The 18,231-nt window shown below is 38.7% G+C and overlaps 1 protein-coding gene across 1 annotated transcript; it reads left to right on the plus strand.

The window, feature by feature from the left end:
- The first annotated feature begins 163 nt into the window (after positions 1 to 163).
- On the plus strand, positions 164 to 4,186 carry LOC139446563 (putative nuclease HARBI1). Its single transcript, XM_071227859.1, is given in 6 exon segments — positions 164 to 257; positions 2,451 to 2,876; positions 3,381 to 3,493; positions 3,637 to 3,739; positions 4,121 to 4,136; positions 4,138 to 4,186. Coding segments are annotated over 6 exon segments (801 nt in total).
- The last annotated feature ends 14,045 nt before the right edge of the window (positions 4,187 to 18,231 follow it).

The following is an 18,231-nucleotide window of genomic DNA, read 5'->3' on the forward strand; positions in this document are numbered from 1 at the left end:
ATTGATGGTGCATATAACACTGAGTGCGTATTACAAGCGAATAAATAAGTCTTGTGTACATTGATCAATCGGAAGGGGTGCTAATTGGGATTGTTCACTAGCCTATATATTAGCAAAAGTCGCCGTGGGCGCTTATTAGAGCGGGGCGCTTATTACGTCGAATATGGTAACCAAGGAAGACTGTAAGATGCTATCAGTAAAGGGAGAGGCTCGCGGTAAAAGAGCATTGGAAGAGAATGTCCAACGAGCTCCGCAGTGTAATTTGAACACAATATTATACAAACAAACCTGAACGTCAAAATTAAACTATTAAAAAGAAGTCCTCCAAGTATGTAGACACATTACTGGGTATGAAATGTCATTAACAAAATATTAATAATAACTATGAAGTTGCACCTTTTCATGCAGTTATTGTCATTTTGTCTTCATACATGCATCCCAGTATTTTGGGAATACTTTTCCTGTTTGTATTTTGATCACACAGCAATTATATTCTACTTGATAACACTGAATACCTTGTTTATAAGCTTTATTGTGCCTTGTCTAATGAATGAAATTATCCATCTATATATAATTTTGTTTTGCAGCTCACATATTCCAGAAGTTCTCAGTGTTGCCCATGAAGATGGAAGATACAAGGGCGCACACATGCAAGAAGCTAAATGATAAAATAAGGGCGGTTAAGAATGGGAAATGTAGATTAGAGTAGAGTGCTGGGACTAAAATTAATGTTATGGGTGGTTGGGTGGTTAAAAACAAACAGGTAATAAAATGTTAATTAAAGATAAGATTTTTATACAGGACAGTTGCTAAAGTTATTAATTACATTTGTATTTTCTTTTTTTATTAGTTAGTACTCAATGTTTTGTAGGGATACATGGGCGGACATATGCAAGAAGCTTAATGATAAAATAAAGGCGGTTAAGAATGGGAAATGTAGATTAGAGTAGAGTGCTGTGACTAAAGTTAATGTTACGGGTGAGGCAAAACTGAAAGGATACTCAACCTACAAGTAAACGTCTGAGACCTGCATCACTTCGGGCTTTCTTCCCACATTAAGCTGACACGCCGCGATATAACTGGAATATTGTTAAAAGCGGTGTTAAACCCAACTCGCTCACTCACTCAGCCTACAAGTTTGTCATTGAGACCGTGTGGTTGAAAACTTTGGAGTTTAAAAGTCCACTTGAGGTCAAGAGCTCTTCTCTTGGTATTGGTTTCTACATTCTCAGGATTGTTTCTGAGTTGTGTGATAATGTTGTATTCAACATTGTTTTTGCCGTGTTCTGTGGAATTAAAGTGTAAGGAGACTGGTTTGTCTCTCTTATGGTGGATGTCTGCAAAATGTTCATTTAGTCTTACTTGAAAACTGCGTTTGGTTTCCCCAACATATTGTTTTTTGCATAGGGTGCAGGTGAGTAGATAAACTACATTGCGGGATTGGCAGGTGAAAGTATGTGTTTTATACTTGTCTCCTGTTTTAGTGCTGGAAAACGTTGTTTTGTTTACTAACTTCTTGCAGATTTTGCAGTTGTTGTTTTTTTGGCACTGTTCATGACAAACTTGTAGGCTGAGTATCCGTTCAGTTTTGCCTCTCTTGTATTTTTTCTGACACAAAGGGCCTACAGTTTTAAGTTTGACAATTTGCTCACCTACTTTATCTCTCCTACATGGGAACCCTCTTTTCTCCGTTACGTCATACAAAACTATGACGTCAACAACCAGTATGACGTCACAATGACACCACCGGTACAACCTGACAAACTGTCACTCATCTGCAGAGATGTCCGACCAACATGTATGCACTGTATGCCACCAAACATACACCAGAAGGGACAGCCTCCTCAGACCACCTCTCAAAGAGATTCGAGTGTACCATTTGCTAGAAAACATATAAGAGGAAAGATGACCTGACTAACCAAATCTCAAGAACCCATGGGAGATATTTATTGGGCGAGCCCCGTCCCCTTCATACGGTCTCGAGATGCAAAGCCAGTCCTGGCCAGCACATCAACAATTGCGGGAAAGAAATCTCCACAACCACGGCACACAAACGCCCAAATCTCCGGACGCTAAACCCACCGAGGCCCCCATGTCCAACAAGACAACACCACTAGTGTTGCAAGATGACGAAATAAATCAAGTAAGGAATCCCCTTAGAATATTTGAATATCTTGGTAGCAATCTTCACATCTATTACGGATTTACGCCAGTGCTGCCAATGTCTAACTGGGACACATTTATGTCCTCAGGAGAGACCTTCATCACGGAACACTGGAGGGTCATCCGCCCACAGAACAGGAACGACATGGCCGACCCCTGAGCCACGGATCCCAGAGGTCCAAGAAAAAGTGGCCGCGATTTCTCGAAACAAACTTAAGTTAAAAAACTGACTTAAGTCTGAGTTCGAAACCACATAAAACTTAAGTGAGCCAACATGGTAACTTAAGTTTTTATTCGGATTACTAATAGACGTAAGCGGATATCGAGAAGGAGACAGGTTATTTATAGGTGGCTTACCGATCATGAAAACCCACTGGAATACATGTCGGACGATGATTTGTTCCTTAGATTTAGGTTTCGGGCGGAAACGATTCTTTACATCGTGTCACTCGTGTCCAACAGAATGCGAAGACCCACTCAACGTAACAGCCCGCTTTTACCCCTAGCACAGGTACTTGTTACGCTGAGATTCCTTGCGACGGGAGGCTTTTATTCCTTCATTTCTGACGCCTTCTCGGCAATGTCTGCACCATCGGCCTTCCGGTCTGTCCGAGATATTTGCACCAGTCTATGTTCAGCTGCTTACCGGTTTGTGAGGATGCCAACAGGATCAGATGGAGACAACACAAAACAGAAGTTTCACAAAATCGCAGGTAATACATCGATCTTCAACCGTTTTAACATTACGTTATAAAAGTAAAGGGGGCATATCTCTAAGTGCAAGTTAGAGCAATGCTAAAATCCGGAGTATAGAAAACAGAAAACAGCATTGTTTTGAACTGGCAAAATAGTTTCCTGAGGCGGCATTCTGTAAAATGGTCAGGTATGAATCAATATGAAATCACCATCCACCATCATCCTTTTAACCAATAAAAATAATTAAAAAAAAGAATGTTTGGTATGTTTATCAAAATTTTATATAATAAATCATTAACACATATTTGAATTATCTGACATTTTCAAAAGTAGTGTGCGTTGACCTTGATCATATCAGTTAGTTTATTCATAAAGCTGAAACTTTACATGCTTATTTGAGTAATATTTACAAGTATTTTGCTGTTACATATTATGTTCACTTCATTTAACCTTAATTAGGAGGATGAATGTTTTTACACAAATATAAGATTCCAACCAATTACATTTTTTTTTTTTTTCAGGATTTCCAAATGTGCTAGGGTGTGTAGATGGCACATTTGCAAGAATCATAGGCCCACAGGTGAATGAAGGTGACTACCTGAATCGTAAAGGCTATCAATCGATGAATGTTCAGGTACGTATATAAATGGTTCAACACCAAACAAAAATTCATTATGATTACATGATACCTAAAAAATAAAGGGAATTTGATGTCACTATTTACAAATGAAAGTATATTTCAGTACCATTGAAAAGCAGTCCTCTGCTCCCTTTCAGATGATCTGTGATGCAGAATACCGATTTATCAACTTTGTAGCAAAATGGCCAGGAAGTGTACATAACAGCAGGATATTCAGAATCAGTGTTGCGTTTGAAAATGGTAGGTATCACATTTGATTACCAGACTTTGTAGTTGCTATGAACATCGGTACAAATGACTATTAAATGAAAAAAACATGTAACATGTTGTGAATATTTCTCAAAGCTGGTTTTGTCAGAAATATATTATGATCATATAACCACTGAAGTTGTTAAATATTTCTTGAGCTGGCATGTTGCAATGTTTTCATGAAGAAATGTAAAAGCACCATTCACTATATACTAGCACCATTTGCAGATAGAATGCATTATGATGTGAAATACTTAAGTTCTCATTTGTATAGTGTGATCATGTCTATCAATTTATCTCCCCTGCCGTTCCAAATATTATTTGGGTGACAGAATTTCATATGCCATATGTTATTATTTTTGTATGTTACAGGCATATACAAAGGTTTTCAAAGGGGATTCAGCCTACCCCTGAAACACCTACCTGATGACACCCTAAGTCACTTAAGTTAGCTCTATCTTAAAAGCATGAGCATCCTTCGAAATATGTCAGAGGATTGTCATTCTTGTTTCTCCATCAGAACACAATGCCTCCACCATGACTGTCACCACAGCTCAACGATGCAGTAGAAGCCATACTTCCTGGTAGTACCGACATTCCAGTGAAGGAGAGATCCTTAATTCAAAAATAAGCATATAAGAAAATTAGCAAATATAATCTCTGTCTTACAGATATCCAAAACCCAGTTTCAGGTCAAAAAGAAAACAGAATTCTTTCCTTGGGTAAAATTGCCCCAAAAACTGATGAAGTCGAAAATATTATACAGGCTTTCAGTAAAATGACTAAAGGGGCTGGAGCACGACGTCTTTATTCCATAATAGCTCAGCATTTCCATGGAGTAAGCAGGCCCCAAATAGAAAGTTACATCCAGAGTAGCATCAGTTTGACAACTTGTTAAACAAGGCACCTTAAAAACCTGTGAGAGCATCTGTACCTTTTGAAAGACACCAAATTGACTTTGCATTGTTTGGAGATTTCAGCAGCAAATCGGAAACAATAGATGGGATCATCTATCATTTTGTGTTGTTAATATTGGACATGTTTTCTAGGTTTTTATGGCTTAGGCCACTCTGTGACAAAACATCACAAAGTGTTGTTAAATCATTAGTGCAGGTATATTTAGATCAGCAGTGGGTGCTCCCAAAATTATCCAAACAGATCAGGGTGGGGAGTTAAAGGGGGTGGTGAATTCTCTCTGTGAAAAACTTGGCGTCAGACTGATCCATTCACAAGCCTACCATCCACAGTTCCAAGGAAAGGTTAGTAATGTAATATTACAGGTAAATATGATTTCAAGAATACCTGGTATCTGTTTTCAACAAAACTGCATGTTGCATATGGGTCCTTAAGGTTATCGTAAAATGCATCAAAATACTTGTCAAGGGGCAAAGTAGTGTTATAGCTGTAAATAAGAGCAACAAAACCCCTTCCATTTTCATAAGAAATCCCTGCTAAAAGATATATATATATCATGAACATGTTTATGAATCACTATCAAAAAGTGATGGTACCAGGTGTTTGTGAAAAGGTAAGTGTATCCTTCCCCACCTGTGGCACCCATCACAAACACATGTATAGGCAAGTCAATTGTTCGCCTGATGGGTGGGTGGGTGGTTTATTGTTTAACACCGCACTCAGCAACATACCAGCTATATGACGGCGGTCTGTAAATAATCGAGTCTGGACCAGACAATGCAGTTATTAATATCTGAAGCATCGCTCCACGCAATTGGGATCAATGACATGCATCAACCAAGTCAGCGAGCCTGACCACCCATGTTCACCTGAAAAAAACATGGGAACATATGGTACAAGACAAAAAAGGGACATCATTACTGTCACTAGTACTGATGCGTATTAAAGGAATCATTGAGTGTAAATGACATTTTAAAAAATTAATGAAATTTTGATGATTTCAGGACGAGCGTTCACATAGAATTGGAAGGCTTGCTTGCGGTATGACCTTCAACACCTGGATGAAATCTGATTGGACAGCCTGACTATTCCCACATTCACAATGAATCAGTCAACTCAGCAGTTGGTAAGATATTCATATTTCACAACAAATTCTTTATGGGAGGTTTTTCCCCAAAACAAAATACTCCAACGATAAGTTGTGATGACTCTAGGGGCGGTCAGGTAGTCTAGTGGTTAAAGCGTTCGCTCGTCACGTCAAAGACCCGGGTTTGATTCCCGACATGGGCACAATGTGTGAAGCCCATTTCTGGTGTCCCCCCGCCGTGATATTGCTGGAATATTGCTAAAAGCGGCGTAAAACCACACTTGTAATAATTCCATGCTAGTACAATTTGTTTTTCCTCTGCAGCTTGTTTGAATTTAATCTGAGGTACTGTACATTCTATCTTCAGGTTGTTACTGAGCCATGTTTGGATTTCACCCGCATCATATCAGCAGGCTGTTGACAGCAGGAGGGGAAAGTATTGATGGGGACATATGTGAGTGAGTGAGTTGAGTTTAACGCCGCTTTAAACAGTATTCCAGTTATATCACGGCGTGTCAGCTTAATGTGGGAGGAAAGCCTGAATTGATGCAGGTCTAAACGTTTACCACTTCAGTGAAACCCATGAGCACGGGTATGGTGCTGACAAACCTAGAAACATAATCGGGGCGAAATGGGATTGGAACCCACAATCATAGGCTTCTAGCGTGCCCAAGGGCCGCAACTCTGTACAGCGAATCACGGCGCCTAAGACGACCGGTGCCCCCGGTACATATGTGAAGACAGTGAGGAATATGAAACTGTAGAAGAACATTCTCAGGTGATTTGTTATGAACAGATTTAAATCTGAAATAATATCATTTCATGGTCTAATGGACAACAGCAATGGATGGTATTTTTTACATTTTTTTTACATTGCAAATGCTTAGAAGATATGACCACATCAACTAGCCTTTCATTGATTGTTATGGCTTTTGATCTAATTTGAAGCCATCGTTACCATGGTTACATTAAAAGCAGCAAAAGCCTTTCCATATTCCTAAGAAATATATTTAGCCATCACCAGCGGGTAAGAATTAAGACCTTTGTAACAGAGAGTTATCTGAGATGGGTAACATTACAATGTTTGACACTTGGAAATATGGAATGTTTTCTCTTTGGGTTTATATTAACTAACTCTGGAGAGAGATTACTTAATTGCTCATAGCCAATAACAGTATTTGATAGTTATTGTTAACATATACATGCATTCACCAAGAATGACACAACTACATATCCCATAATAAATGTCCACAGTTTGGTCATGAAAATCGGATATTCAGATTTAGAACATGAATATATTTTTACATATTCTCATATTTATTTCCTTATTAGGCAAATGGAGGAACACTTGCCAGACTCTGAGAACTGTAAGTAATCAGGAAGGAAGTGCTGGCAACTTAAGAAACACCTGATGGCAAATCCTCCTTCTCATTAAGAAGTGGGGGAGATCGTTCTTGTTTGACATTTAGGCAAAGACAAGGGTGTTGATAGGGATGGGCAAAAAATCACTTCGCCAAAAGCTGTTCAGGGCGAGATTGTGGAAGTGAATGAGAAGTTGCACAAGTACAAGGTGTGGATAAGAAAGAAACTGTCATGGCACTCTGTCTCTCAAATCACAGCTATAACAAGGCAACAGGAACAGAAGAGAAGGCACAGTAGACATGTAGGTACAGTCTGTTGAAGTAATTAGTTCAAGTATATGTCATCTCAATAAGTGACAAGCCTAATGGGGACCTTTCCTTACAAACATGTTCCATAGCTGGAGTGCAGAAAGTACCCGTGAAGATCCGGGGTAGAATAGGTCTTCAGCAACCTATGCCTGCCGTAAAAGGCGACTGCTTGTCGTAAGAGGCGACTAACAGGATCGGGTCATTAGGCTCGCTGACATGTCATTGTATCCCAATTGCATGGATTGATGCTCATGATGTCAATCACTGGATTGTCTGGTCCAGACTCGATTATCCACAGACCGCCATCATATACTGTAATATTGCTGAGTACGGCGTTAAACAACAAATAAACAATACTCAATTAGGAGGGTCACTTCAATAATCATGTCAATGCTCAAGACCTTAATTTTGCTCCGATTTCCGCATGTAACAAACTTTATGTTTGCTTTTACTTGCACATAGATAGAAGTATTTGAATGTTTGTTATGTGACTAAAGAAATACATTTTAACCAAATAGGATTTATGGTTAGTCTCTTGTAAAGTTTGCTATTTAGTTTGTTTAATTAACTAGACAGGAACTGGTGTGAGGTTGGTTTCTGGACAATGATCAACTATCATATGATAATCACTGAAAACATTTCTGAATTCCTGAATCAAATGTATTATAGATATTGATAATATGTACCATTGGGACCAAAAATGATTTTTAATTTTTTAACTATATTGGAACATGGAATGTTTGCATGGGAAACATACAAGTTGTTAGTGCAGAATGTATAATTTATGTTGCAAATCTGTTATGCAAAAATGTTATGAATTTCATATATATCTATCAGCCTTAACAATGGTCTGTTGGTTATGTCAGATGTGTTGCATCATGGGATTAGTTTCTGGTCTTGTGACCTCATCCACTATCACCATCTCCATGTTGGAGAAACATGTCATGAACTATTGCAGTAAGAGGTAAGTTTATGTAACCTGCTTATTCATATTTATACAGTGTGTACATCTAAAGTAATGTTGAAGCTATCATTTATCTTCAAATGATATAATATTTGTAGAATTTTGTATTTGTAACAACTTAGCCAATTCACTGCATAACTTAGCACATTTTCTTGTTATTTTCTAGTTTCTTGAACCTCAACACTGTTCATTCAACGCTAACGTTCAAAGGAAAAGCATGTTAACAGATACAAACGAATGAGCTTTTCACTTATTATTGTCAAGGAATAACGGACAATAAACATCAATTGAGAGTATCAAGACTGTTGATTTCTGCTACAATACGAGTACAACAAACTTTGTATACATGTCATCATTTAAAGAAAAAAATATGTCTTAGAAGTGAATTAACGTTATTTAATACATGTCTGAACACAGATCAAGACTGCCAAATCAGACATTTAGCTACAGCTTGTAAGCAATAGTGAAAGCAAATCTCAATAATGTCTGGTTGTTTCCATATTCTTTGATGTAATCATCTAGTTTGGAAGTCTTACAAATATTTCAGATGACTACATGAATGTCGTGGCAAGACTTCATAAAGATATGATGATGCCAACAGCATTATCTTCTGACAGTCTTCTTCAGAAGCTAGAAGACATGGCAGGGAGAAGAGGCTGTATCGTGAAACACAACTCGGGTGGCGGAAACTGAAGTGACCAGATTTACCATGTGTTGGACTTAGAAATGAATGCTATGGAAGTGAGGGAAAACATTGTGGAGTATCTGAAGGCACACCCAAATACAGTATAGCAAGTGAGGGAAAACATTGTGGAGTATCTGAAGGCACACCCAAATACAGTATAGCAAGTGAGGGAAAACATTGTGGAGTATCTGAAGGCACACCCAAATACAGTATAGCAAGTGAGGGAAAACATTGTGGAGTATCTGAAGGCACACCGAAATCAGAGACCATATAATAGAGGGACGGCCCTCTAGCCAATGCGCGAAACCATCAGCGCTACAGTTTGTACTGCGCAGCCTGACCGGAAGCGAGCGAAAACGTGTGTTCACTGCAGTCATCGTAGTCGACTTTTTTACCATACAAAGGTAAGATTTCAAAATATATTTTTATGCTCACGTATTTCTTAACATTGTCAACATTACGACTGAGATTTGTTGATGCGCTAAAGCATATCGTTGTTATTGTATTCGATGAAATGGTCACGCTTTGTTGTTGTTCGTGTGAGCAAAATGGCGAACATGTAAATTCGGGAAAAGTGCGTATTTTGACTTTCAATAACGGCCACTAAATATCAATAAAAGTCCTTGGTTACCAAGTTGTGTGCAAAGCAGATATGTCAAAAGGTGGCTTAGTGGTATTATTAAATCTGTGGCAGTCGCGTTATGTCTGATTTTGACTGCGGAAATGACACTAAATCTGACTTTTCCCGAAATAATTAAACCACAACACTTAATTTTCGCATGCGTTCAGACTAATGTTTGTTCTATTTGCGGTATTGAAATAAATATGTTTAAATTCGTCACGATTTCCTCCGTGGCTTGGTACCACCCTTATTTTGCTACCATCGGTATTTATTTTTTTATGATTTTTGGCGCTAACCCACATTTTCGTCATATATTCACAGTTTAGTGTACCCTAAAGCAGACGACATAACACCTCTTTAGTCTGTGATTTTGGTACAAATATATTTTTCAAGGCATAGTAATAATTTTCTATTTTTGTATTGATATCAGAATATATTTTGTAAGATCCATATTAAGTTTTTGACGATTTGTTCAGCCATTTCATTGTAAGTCTAACATTACTATTAACTTTTTTCACTTTAATGGGTCTCTTGAACCAAACCTGCTGAAGAAAACTTTAGATAATTTGTCAATGCTTATATTTTTATTTAGAAAAAGTCTTTGTTTAATTTTTCTTTTATTAAAATATTTTATATGTATTCTCCCTAATAAATGCTAAATAAACATTATGAGTTATATGACCTGGACAATCATTAATAATGTAAATATGATTAAGGAACTACACATTTTGTGTATTTAGACAATAAAATCATCATTCAACATTGTTTTCATTGTATGCAATAAATATATACATTCCTATATTCCTCTCTCTCTCTCTCTCTCTCTGGGCGGTCGGGTAGCCTGGTGGTTAAAGCGTTCGCTCGTCACGCCGAAGACCTGGGTTCGATTCTCGACATGGGTACAATGTGTGAAGCCCATTTCTGATGACCCCCGCCGTGATATTGCTGGAATATTGCTAAAAGCGGCGTAAACCAATACTCACTCTCTCTCTCTCTCTCTCTCTCTCTCTCTCTCTCTCTCTCTCTCTCTCTCTATATATATATATATAGTTTATATATATAGTTTAATTTGTTTACATTGTGTCTAATATATAGTTTTGTTTTGTAGATGCCAAGAAAAAAAAAGACTTGTATTGGCCGTCGTCGGAAAGGGTACTCCAAGAGAGGTCCAAGATGTGCGAAGATTGTCAATGACAGTCTTGATGTTGTTGCCGCTGATTGTCCTTTTTTTTAGCAAAGCATGGACAATGTACCCTGAGATGTAATATAAAACTGCCTGGTCATTTTCACTGATATGGTTGACTTGCTTCTCATCAGCTGTCTTCATTGAATCTGATAGAACTTTAAGGAGGGTTTGAATAATCCGATCTAGCAAACACTGAGTGAAGATGTGTATTATCCTGCTGACTTCCTCTATACAGGTGCACATGCTTGAAATGAAATCTTCCTCCAGACACAACTGGTGATAACTGCTCCAGAGTGCCTCTCGGTCACTTGACAGCGAGCTCCCGTGGCCGAACCCCTTGAAAACTTTATGGAACTTTGGTGTCACAATGTCAATTAAATCATCAGTGGTATCTGCATCTTCATCAAGGGACTTGGCAACTTGGATCAGATCTTGACCAATCGTTGAACCTGACTGCAATGCATCCATCATTGGGTCGCAAATGATCAATTTCAGTGCCTTTGGTACTCCATTCTTTAATGCGTCCTTCATTTCAGTTACATTTGCAAGTGGCATAGACATTGTACTGTGTTTTTCATCCGATTTCGAGATGGGTGGCTTGCCTGTCGTAGCGCTTGCTTGCCTATGCTCATGGGCTGAAATCATTAAGATATTTACCAAATGAAATCATATACTCTTTTTAAATGTGTAGAAATTACCTAGGGGATAGGCAAAATCCCATGTAAAAAATCATCACTTACTTGTTATTGTATATTTAAAATATTTAGATCTAGTGAAGTTATTTTTACTTTTGATTTTTAATTTGCATTTCAAATCCTGAAGCAACAACTGAAAACTATTTTGTGTTGCACCAAGTTACCAAGATCAAGTTTTAATTAATTTCAAAAATTATTTTATTCTGTAGTTTTGTTATACTGGAATTACAATTTTGTCTTTCATACTTTGATGTATATGTTTTAGTTGTGGCTAAATCCAAATTAATGGTGTATTAAAAATAAAATATCATTCATACATCTATTGTCAATTTTTATAATAAATATATATTCATATCAGAACTTATGGTATTTTGTTTTGTTTTAATAATAGTAGTTGCATGTCTCGTGCCAAGTTGAAGTTTAACTTGGTATTTGATTGATCAGAAGTAAACAGAAAACTTAATTAGCACAGTTTAGCATATTACAACCGTTACTCCTGGATGCGATATTTATATCTCGTACTAAGCTTGTTGCTGCTGCACTGTTTCACACGCCAGACCGAATTATTTGGATGCTGAACTTGGAACTTTTCCGATCGGATAGTATAAAATAACCATCATGAAATTACAATCGTCTAGACTTTAGAATTTAAGAGTAACCTCCCTTTGAAAAACTGTCGCGTTACGGCCAACACCATTATCACTGCTAGCCCCAAACTTGCATTATCTAATAATTTTGGATAAACAGCGAAGCGCATAATCGGTCACATCGAAAATTCGCTCAACAACGCTCGGAGATATGTGAAATTATAATTTCTTTGGAAATATTGCCTATTAGCAGAGACTATATAACAGATTAATATATGGTCTCTGCTATTAGCTATTTACAAGACTTCTTTCATGGGAATTTAGAAGTTGGAGTATAGGAATTCATGGATGAACAACTTTACAAGACATAAAAAATATACGGGGAATTAATAGCGTCATTTTACTGGCTGATAGTAATTTTAAAAGCAATTACGCGAGCCCTATTCCCGAGAATAGGTTTATTTGCCAAACAGTCTGGTCTGTATATTTATTAAATAATTTGAACATAATTTTAGATACATTTTGAATGTTATTGTTTCGTAACATCGAGAATATTGTGACCTGATAAAACTGTCTTGCTGGCGACTGTTTTTGTTTATTTACACCTGCGTAATTTACCGGATCGTATTTATCAGTGACATCCGTAGATGATTTTGTAACTTTGATTTTTGACAATAGTTATACAATTGTAACATAAAATACATAAATATACTGATTTTTGGAAATAAAATAGATCTAAATTATAATACCTTTGACATCGGATCGGTTGTGCTTCTTCTTCACGTGCCCCCGAAAACCTACAATTGTTTTGTAGGATTTGGAACACTCGGGACACTCGTAGACAGCCGTCGTATTTTCTTTTCCAATTGTTTTCTTTGATTGAAACCTTTTGGGAGATTTTACCAACGGTTTGGTACCGGTAACATCACTGTCATTCTCTTCAGACCAAGAATCATCCGAAACCAACCCCTGGTCGTAGTCTGTGAATTCTCCAAGTAAAATATCGAGGTCCAAGTCGGAATTGCCCAGTGAATGAAGTCGTCCATGGCTATGCCGAATGTTAATCGAAATAAATGTATCGGGCTTATAAAGACATGCATTTCCCGGAAGACACACATGTTTAGCAGTAATTTGCAGCCAATTGACATGTGCTAATGAGAGATAGATAAAGATTATTGTAATCTGTTTAGGGTCGTCGTTTTATTGGATTGTCGCTGGTCGCAGTTGGAGAAATCTCGACTAAGGGAATTTACTCTAGCCCCGGATATTATGTAATATTGTTTACGTGGTTACCAGACTGGTCAGTCGTGAATATCTGCGCATCTGTTGCGCACGTGCTGCGGTTCCGGGAAGTTAACAGCGGGGGTCGGGGTGTATCAGTTACATGCCAGACCGTAGCACTGATGGTTAGTGATAAACTGTTGGGGAGGGCCGTCCCTCTATTATATGGTCTCTGCCGAAATACAGTATAGCAAGTGAGGGAAAACATTGTGGAGTATCTGAAGGCACACCGAAATACAGTATAGCAAGTGAGGGAAAACATTGTGGAGTATCTGAAGGCACACCCAAATACAGTATAGCAAGTGAGGGAAAACATTGTGGAGTATCTGAAGGCACACCCAAATACAGTATAGCAAGTGAGGGAAAACATTGTGGAGTATCTGAAGGCACACCCAAATACAGTATAGCAAGTGAGGGAAAACATTGTGCAGTATCTGAAGGCACACCCAAATACAGTATAGCAAGTGAGGGAAAACATTGTGGAGTATCTGAAGGCACACCCAAATACAGTATAGCAAGTGAGGGAAAACATTGTGGAGTATCTGAAGGCACACCCAAATACAGTATAGCAAGTGAGGGAAAACATTGTGCAGTATCTGAAGGCACACTCAAATACAGTATAGCAAGTGAGGGAAAACATTGTGGAGTATCTGAAGGCACACCGAAATACAGTATAGTAAGTGAGGGAAAACATTGTGCAGTATCTGAAGGCACACTCAAATACAGTATAGCAAGTGAGGGAAAACATTGTGGAGTATCTGAAGGCACACCCAAATACAGTATAGCAAGTGAGGGAAAACATTGTGGAGTATCTGAAGGCACACCCAAATACAGTATAGCAAGTGAGGGAAAACATTGTGGAGTATCTGAAGGCACACCCAAATACAGTATAGCAAGTGAGGGAAAACATTGTGGAGTATCTGAAGGCACACCGAAATACAGTATAGCAAGTGAGGGAAAACATTGTGGAATATCTGAAGGCACACCCAAATACAGTATAGCAAGTGAGGGAAAACATTGTGGAGTATCTGAAGGCACACTCAAATACAGTATAGCAAGTGAGGGAAAACATTGTGGAGTATCTGAAGGCACACCCAAATACAGTATAGCAAGTGAGGGAAAACATTGTGGAGTATCTGAAGGCACACTCAAATACAGTATAGCAAGTGAGGGAAAACATTGTGGAGTATCTGAAGGCACACCCAAATACAGTATAGCAAGTGAGGGAAAACATTGTGCAGTATCTGAAGGCACACTCAAATACAGTATAGCAAGTGAGGGAAAACATTGTGCAGTATCTGAAGGCACACCCAAATACAGTATAGCAAGTGAGGGAAAACATTGTGGAGTATCTGAAGGCACACCCAAATACAGTATAGCAAGTGAGGGAAAACATTGTGGAGTATCTGAAGGCACACCCAAATACAGTATAGCAAGTGAGGGAAAACATTGTGGAGTATCTGAAGGCACACCCAAATACAGTATAGCAAGTGAGGGAAAACATTGTGGAGTATCTGAAGGCACACCCAAATACAGTATAGCAAGTGAGGGAAAACATTGTGGAGTATCTGAAGGCACACCCAAATACAGTATAGCAAGTGAGGGAAAACATTGTGCAGTATCTGAAGGCACACTCAAATACAGTATAGCAAGTGAGGGAAAACATTGTGGAGTATCTGAAGGCACACCCAAATACAGTATAGCAAGTGAGGGAAAACATTGTGGAGTATCTGAAGGCACACCCAAATACAGTATAGCAAGTGAGGGAAAACATTGTGGAGTATCTGAAGGCACACTCAAATACAGTATAGCAAGTGAGGGAAAACATTGTGGAGTATCTGAAGGCACACCCAAATACAGTATAGCAAGTGAGGGAAAACATTGTGGAGTATCTGAAGGCACACCCAAATACAGTATAGCAAGTGAGGGAAAACATTGTGCAGTATCTGAAGGCACACTCAAATACAGTATAGCAAGTGAGGGAAAACATTGTGGAGTATCTGAAGGCACACTCAAATACAGTATAGCAAGTGAGGGAAAACATTGTGGAGTATCTGAAGGCACACTCAAATACAGTATAGCAAGTGAGGGAAAACATTGTGGAGTATCTGAAGGCACACCCAAATACAGTATAGCAAGTGAGGGAAAACATTGTGGAGTATCTGAAGGCACACCGAAATACAGTATAGCAAGTGAGGGAAAACATTGTGCAGTATCTGAAGGCACACCCAAATACAGTATAGCAAGTGAGGGAAAACATTGTGGAGTATCTGAAGGCACACCCAAATACAGTATAGCAAGTGAGGGAAAACATTGTGGAGTATCTGAAGGCACACCGAAATACAGTATAGCAAGTGAGGGAAAACATTGTGGAATATCTGAAGGCACACCCAAATACAGTATAGCAAGTGAGGGAAAACATTGTGGAGTATCTGAAGGCACACTCAAATACAGTATAGCAAGTGAGGGAAAACATTGTGGAGTATCTGAAGGCACACCCAAATACAGTATAGCAAGTGAGGGAAAACATTGTGGAGTATCTGAAGGCACACCCAAATACAGTATAGCAAGTGAGGGAAAACATTGTGCAGTATCTGAAGGCACACTCAAATACAGTATAGCAAGTGAGGGAAAACATTGTGCAGTATCTGAAGGCACACTCAAATACAGTATAGCAAGTGAGGGAAAACATTGTGGAGTATCTGAAGGCACACCCAAATACAGTATAGCAAGTGAGGGAAAACATTGTGGAGTATCTGAAGGCACACCCAAATACAGTATAGCAAGTGAGGGAAAACATTGTGGAATATCTGAAGGCACACCCAAATACAGTATAGCAAGTGAGGGAAAACATTGTGGAGTATCTGAAGGCACACCCAAATACAGTATAGCAAGTGAGGGAAAACATTGTGCAGTATCTGAAGGCACACTCAAATACAGTATAGCAAGTGAGGGAAAACATTGTGCAGTATCTGAAGGCACACTCAAATACAGTATAGCAAGTGAGGGAAAACATTGTGGAGTATCTGAAGGCACACCCAAATACAGTATAGCAAGTGAGGGAAAACATTGTGGAGTATCTGAAGGCACACCCAAATACAGTATAGCAAGTGAGGGAAAACATTGTGCAGTATCTGAAGGCACACTCAAATACAGTATAGCAAGTGAGGGAAAACATTGTGGAGTATCTGAAGGCACACTCAAATACAGTATAGCAAGTGAGGGAAAACATTGTGCAGTATCTGAAGGCACACTCAAATACAGTATAGCAAGTGAGGGAAAACATTGTGGAGTATCTGAAGGCACACTCAAATACAGTATAGCAAGTGAGGGAAAACATTGTGGAGTATCTGAAGGCACACTCAAATACAGTATAGCAAGTGAGGGAAAACATTGTGGAGTATCTGAAGGCACACTCAAATACAGTATAGCAAGTGAGGGAAAACATTGTGCAGTATCTGAAGGCACACTCAAATACAGTATAGCAAGTGAGGGAAAACATTGTGGAGTATCTGAAGGCACACCCAAATACAGTATAGCAAGTGAGGGAAAACATTGTGGAGTATCTGAAGGCACACCCAAATACAGTATAGCAAGTGAGGGAAAACATTGTGGAGTATCTGAAGGCACACCGAAATACAGTATAGCAAGTGAGGGAAAACATTGTGGAGTATCTGAAGGCACACCGAAATACAGTATAGCAAGTGAGGGAAAACATTGTGGAGTATCTGAAGGCACACCCAAATACAGTATAGCAAGTGAGGGAAAACATTGTGGAGTATCTGAAGGCACACCGAAATACAGTATAGTAAGTGAGGGAAAACATTGTGGAGTATCTGAAGGCACACCCAAATACAGTATAGCAAGTGAGGGAAAACATTGTGCAGTATCTGAAGGCACACTCAAATACAGTATAGTAAGTGAGGGAAAACATTGTGGAGTATCTGAAGGCACACTCAAATACAGTATAGCAAGTGAGGGAAAACATTGTGGAGTATCTGAAGGCACACCGAAATACAGTAAGTCAACACAGGAAACAAACAAGGATGATTACTTTAACATAAAGTCACTATAATAAAGTGAATACAAAGTCATTTGTACGACATTGATTTTTAACTTAAGAGTGGGTAAGTGAGTTGGGTTTAACATCACTTGTTTCACTAGTCAAGTCATTTTATGGCTTGGGGACACCAGACAGAGGATGGGGTTCACCCACCGTACCAGTGATTGAGTGAGTGTGGTTTTACGCCGCTTTTAGCAATATTCCAGCAATATCACGGCGGGGGACACCAGAAATGGGCTTCACACAATGTACCCATGTCGGGAATCGAAACCCGGGTCTTTGGCGTGACAAGCGAACGCTTTAACCACTAGGCTACCCAACCGCCCCAGAGGTAACAATAAGATACAGTGCTTAGATTCAGATGTTAAATACAATGTTACTCTTTCAAAGTGTCCTCCATGGCAGTTGAAGACAACGTGTCTAATGATTTGTTAAACTTGAAATTACTAAACTGTTAATATATGATAAATCTCTAAATACGTTTCAATATATAGATATATAAAAGAAATGGAACTACACCAGATCAATGTAACATACTGTATCCCCATGTTACATGTGTCATGTAGTAAATGAGTTTTGACATTATAAATTTGACTTATAAAAGAACTAAACAGACCTCAGTGAGGTAGATTCAGTAGTCTGCAGGAATAGAAGTTATACATGTGCAGATCATTTCTACCATTAGGCACTTTGGAAACCCGTGAAGATTCCGGGGTAGAATAGGTCTT

This window comes from Haliotis cracherodii, unplaced genomic scaffold (assembly GCF_022045235.1).
Source record: "Haliotis cracherodii isolate W230 unplaced genomic scaffold, xgHalCrac1.p SCAF_6, whole genome shotgun sequence".
Classification (NCBI taxonomy): Eukaryota; Metazoa; Mollusca; class Gastropoda; order Lepetellida; family Haliotidae; genus Haliotis; species Haliotis cracherodii.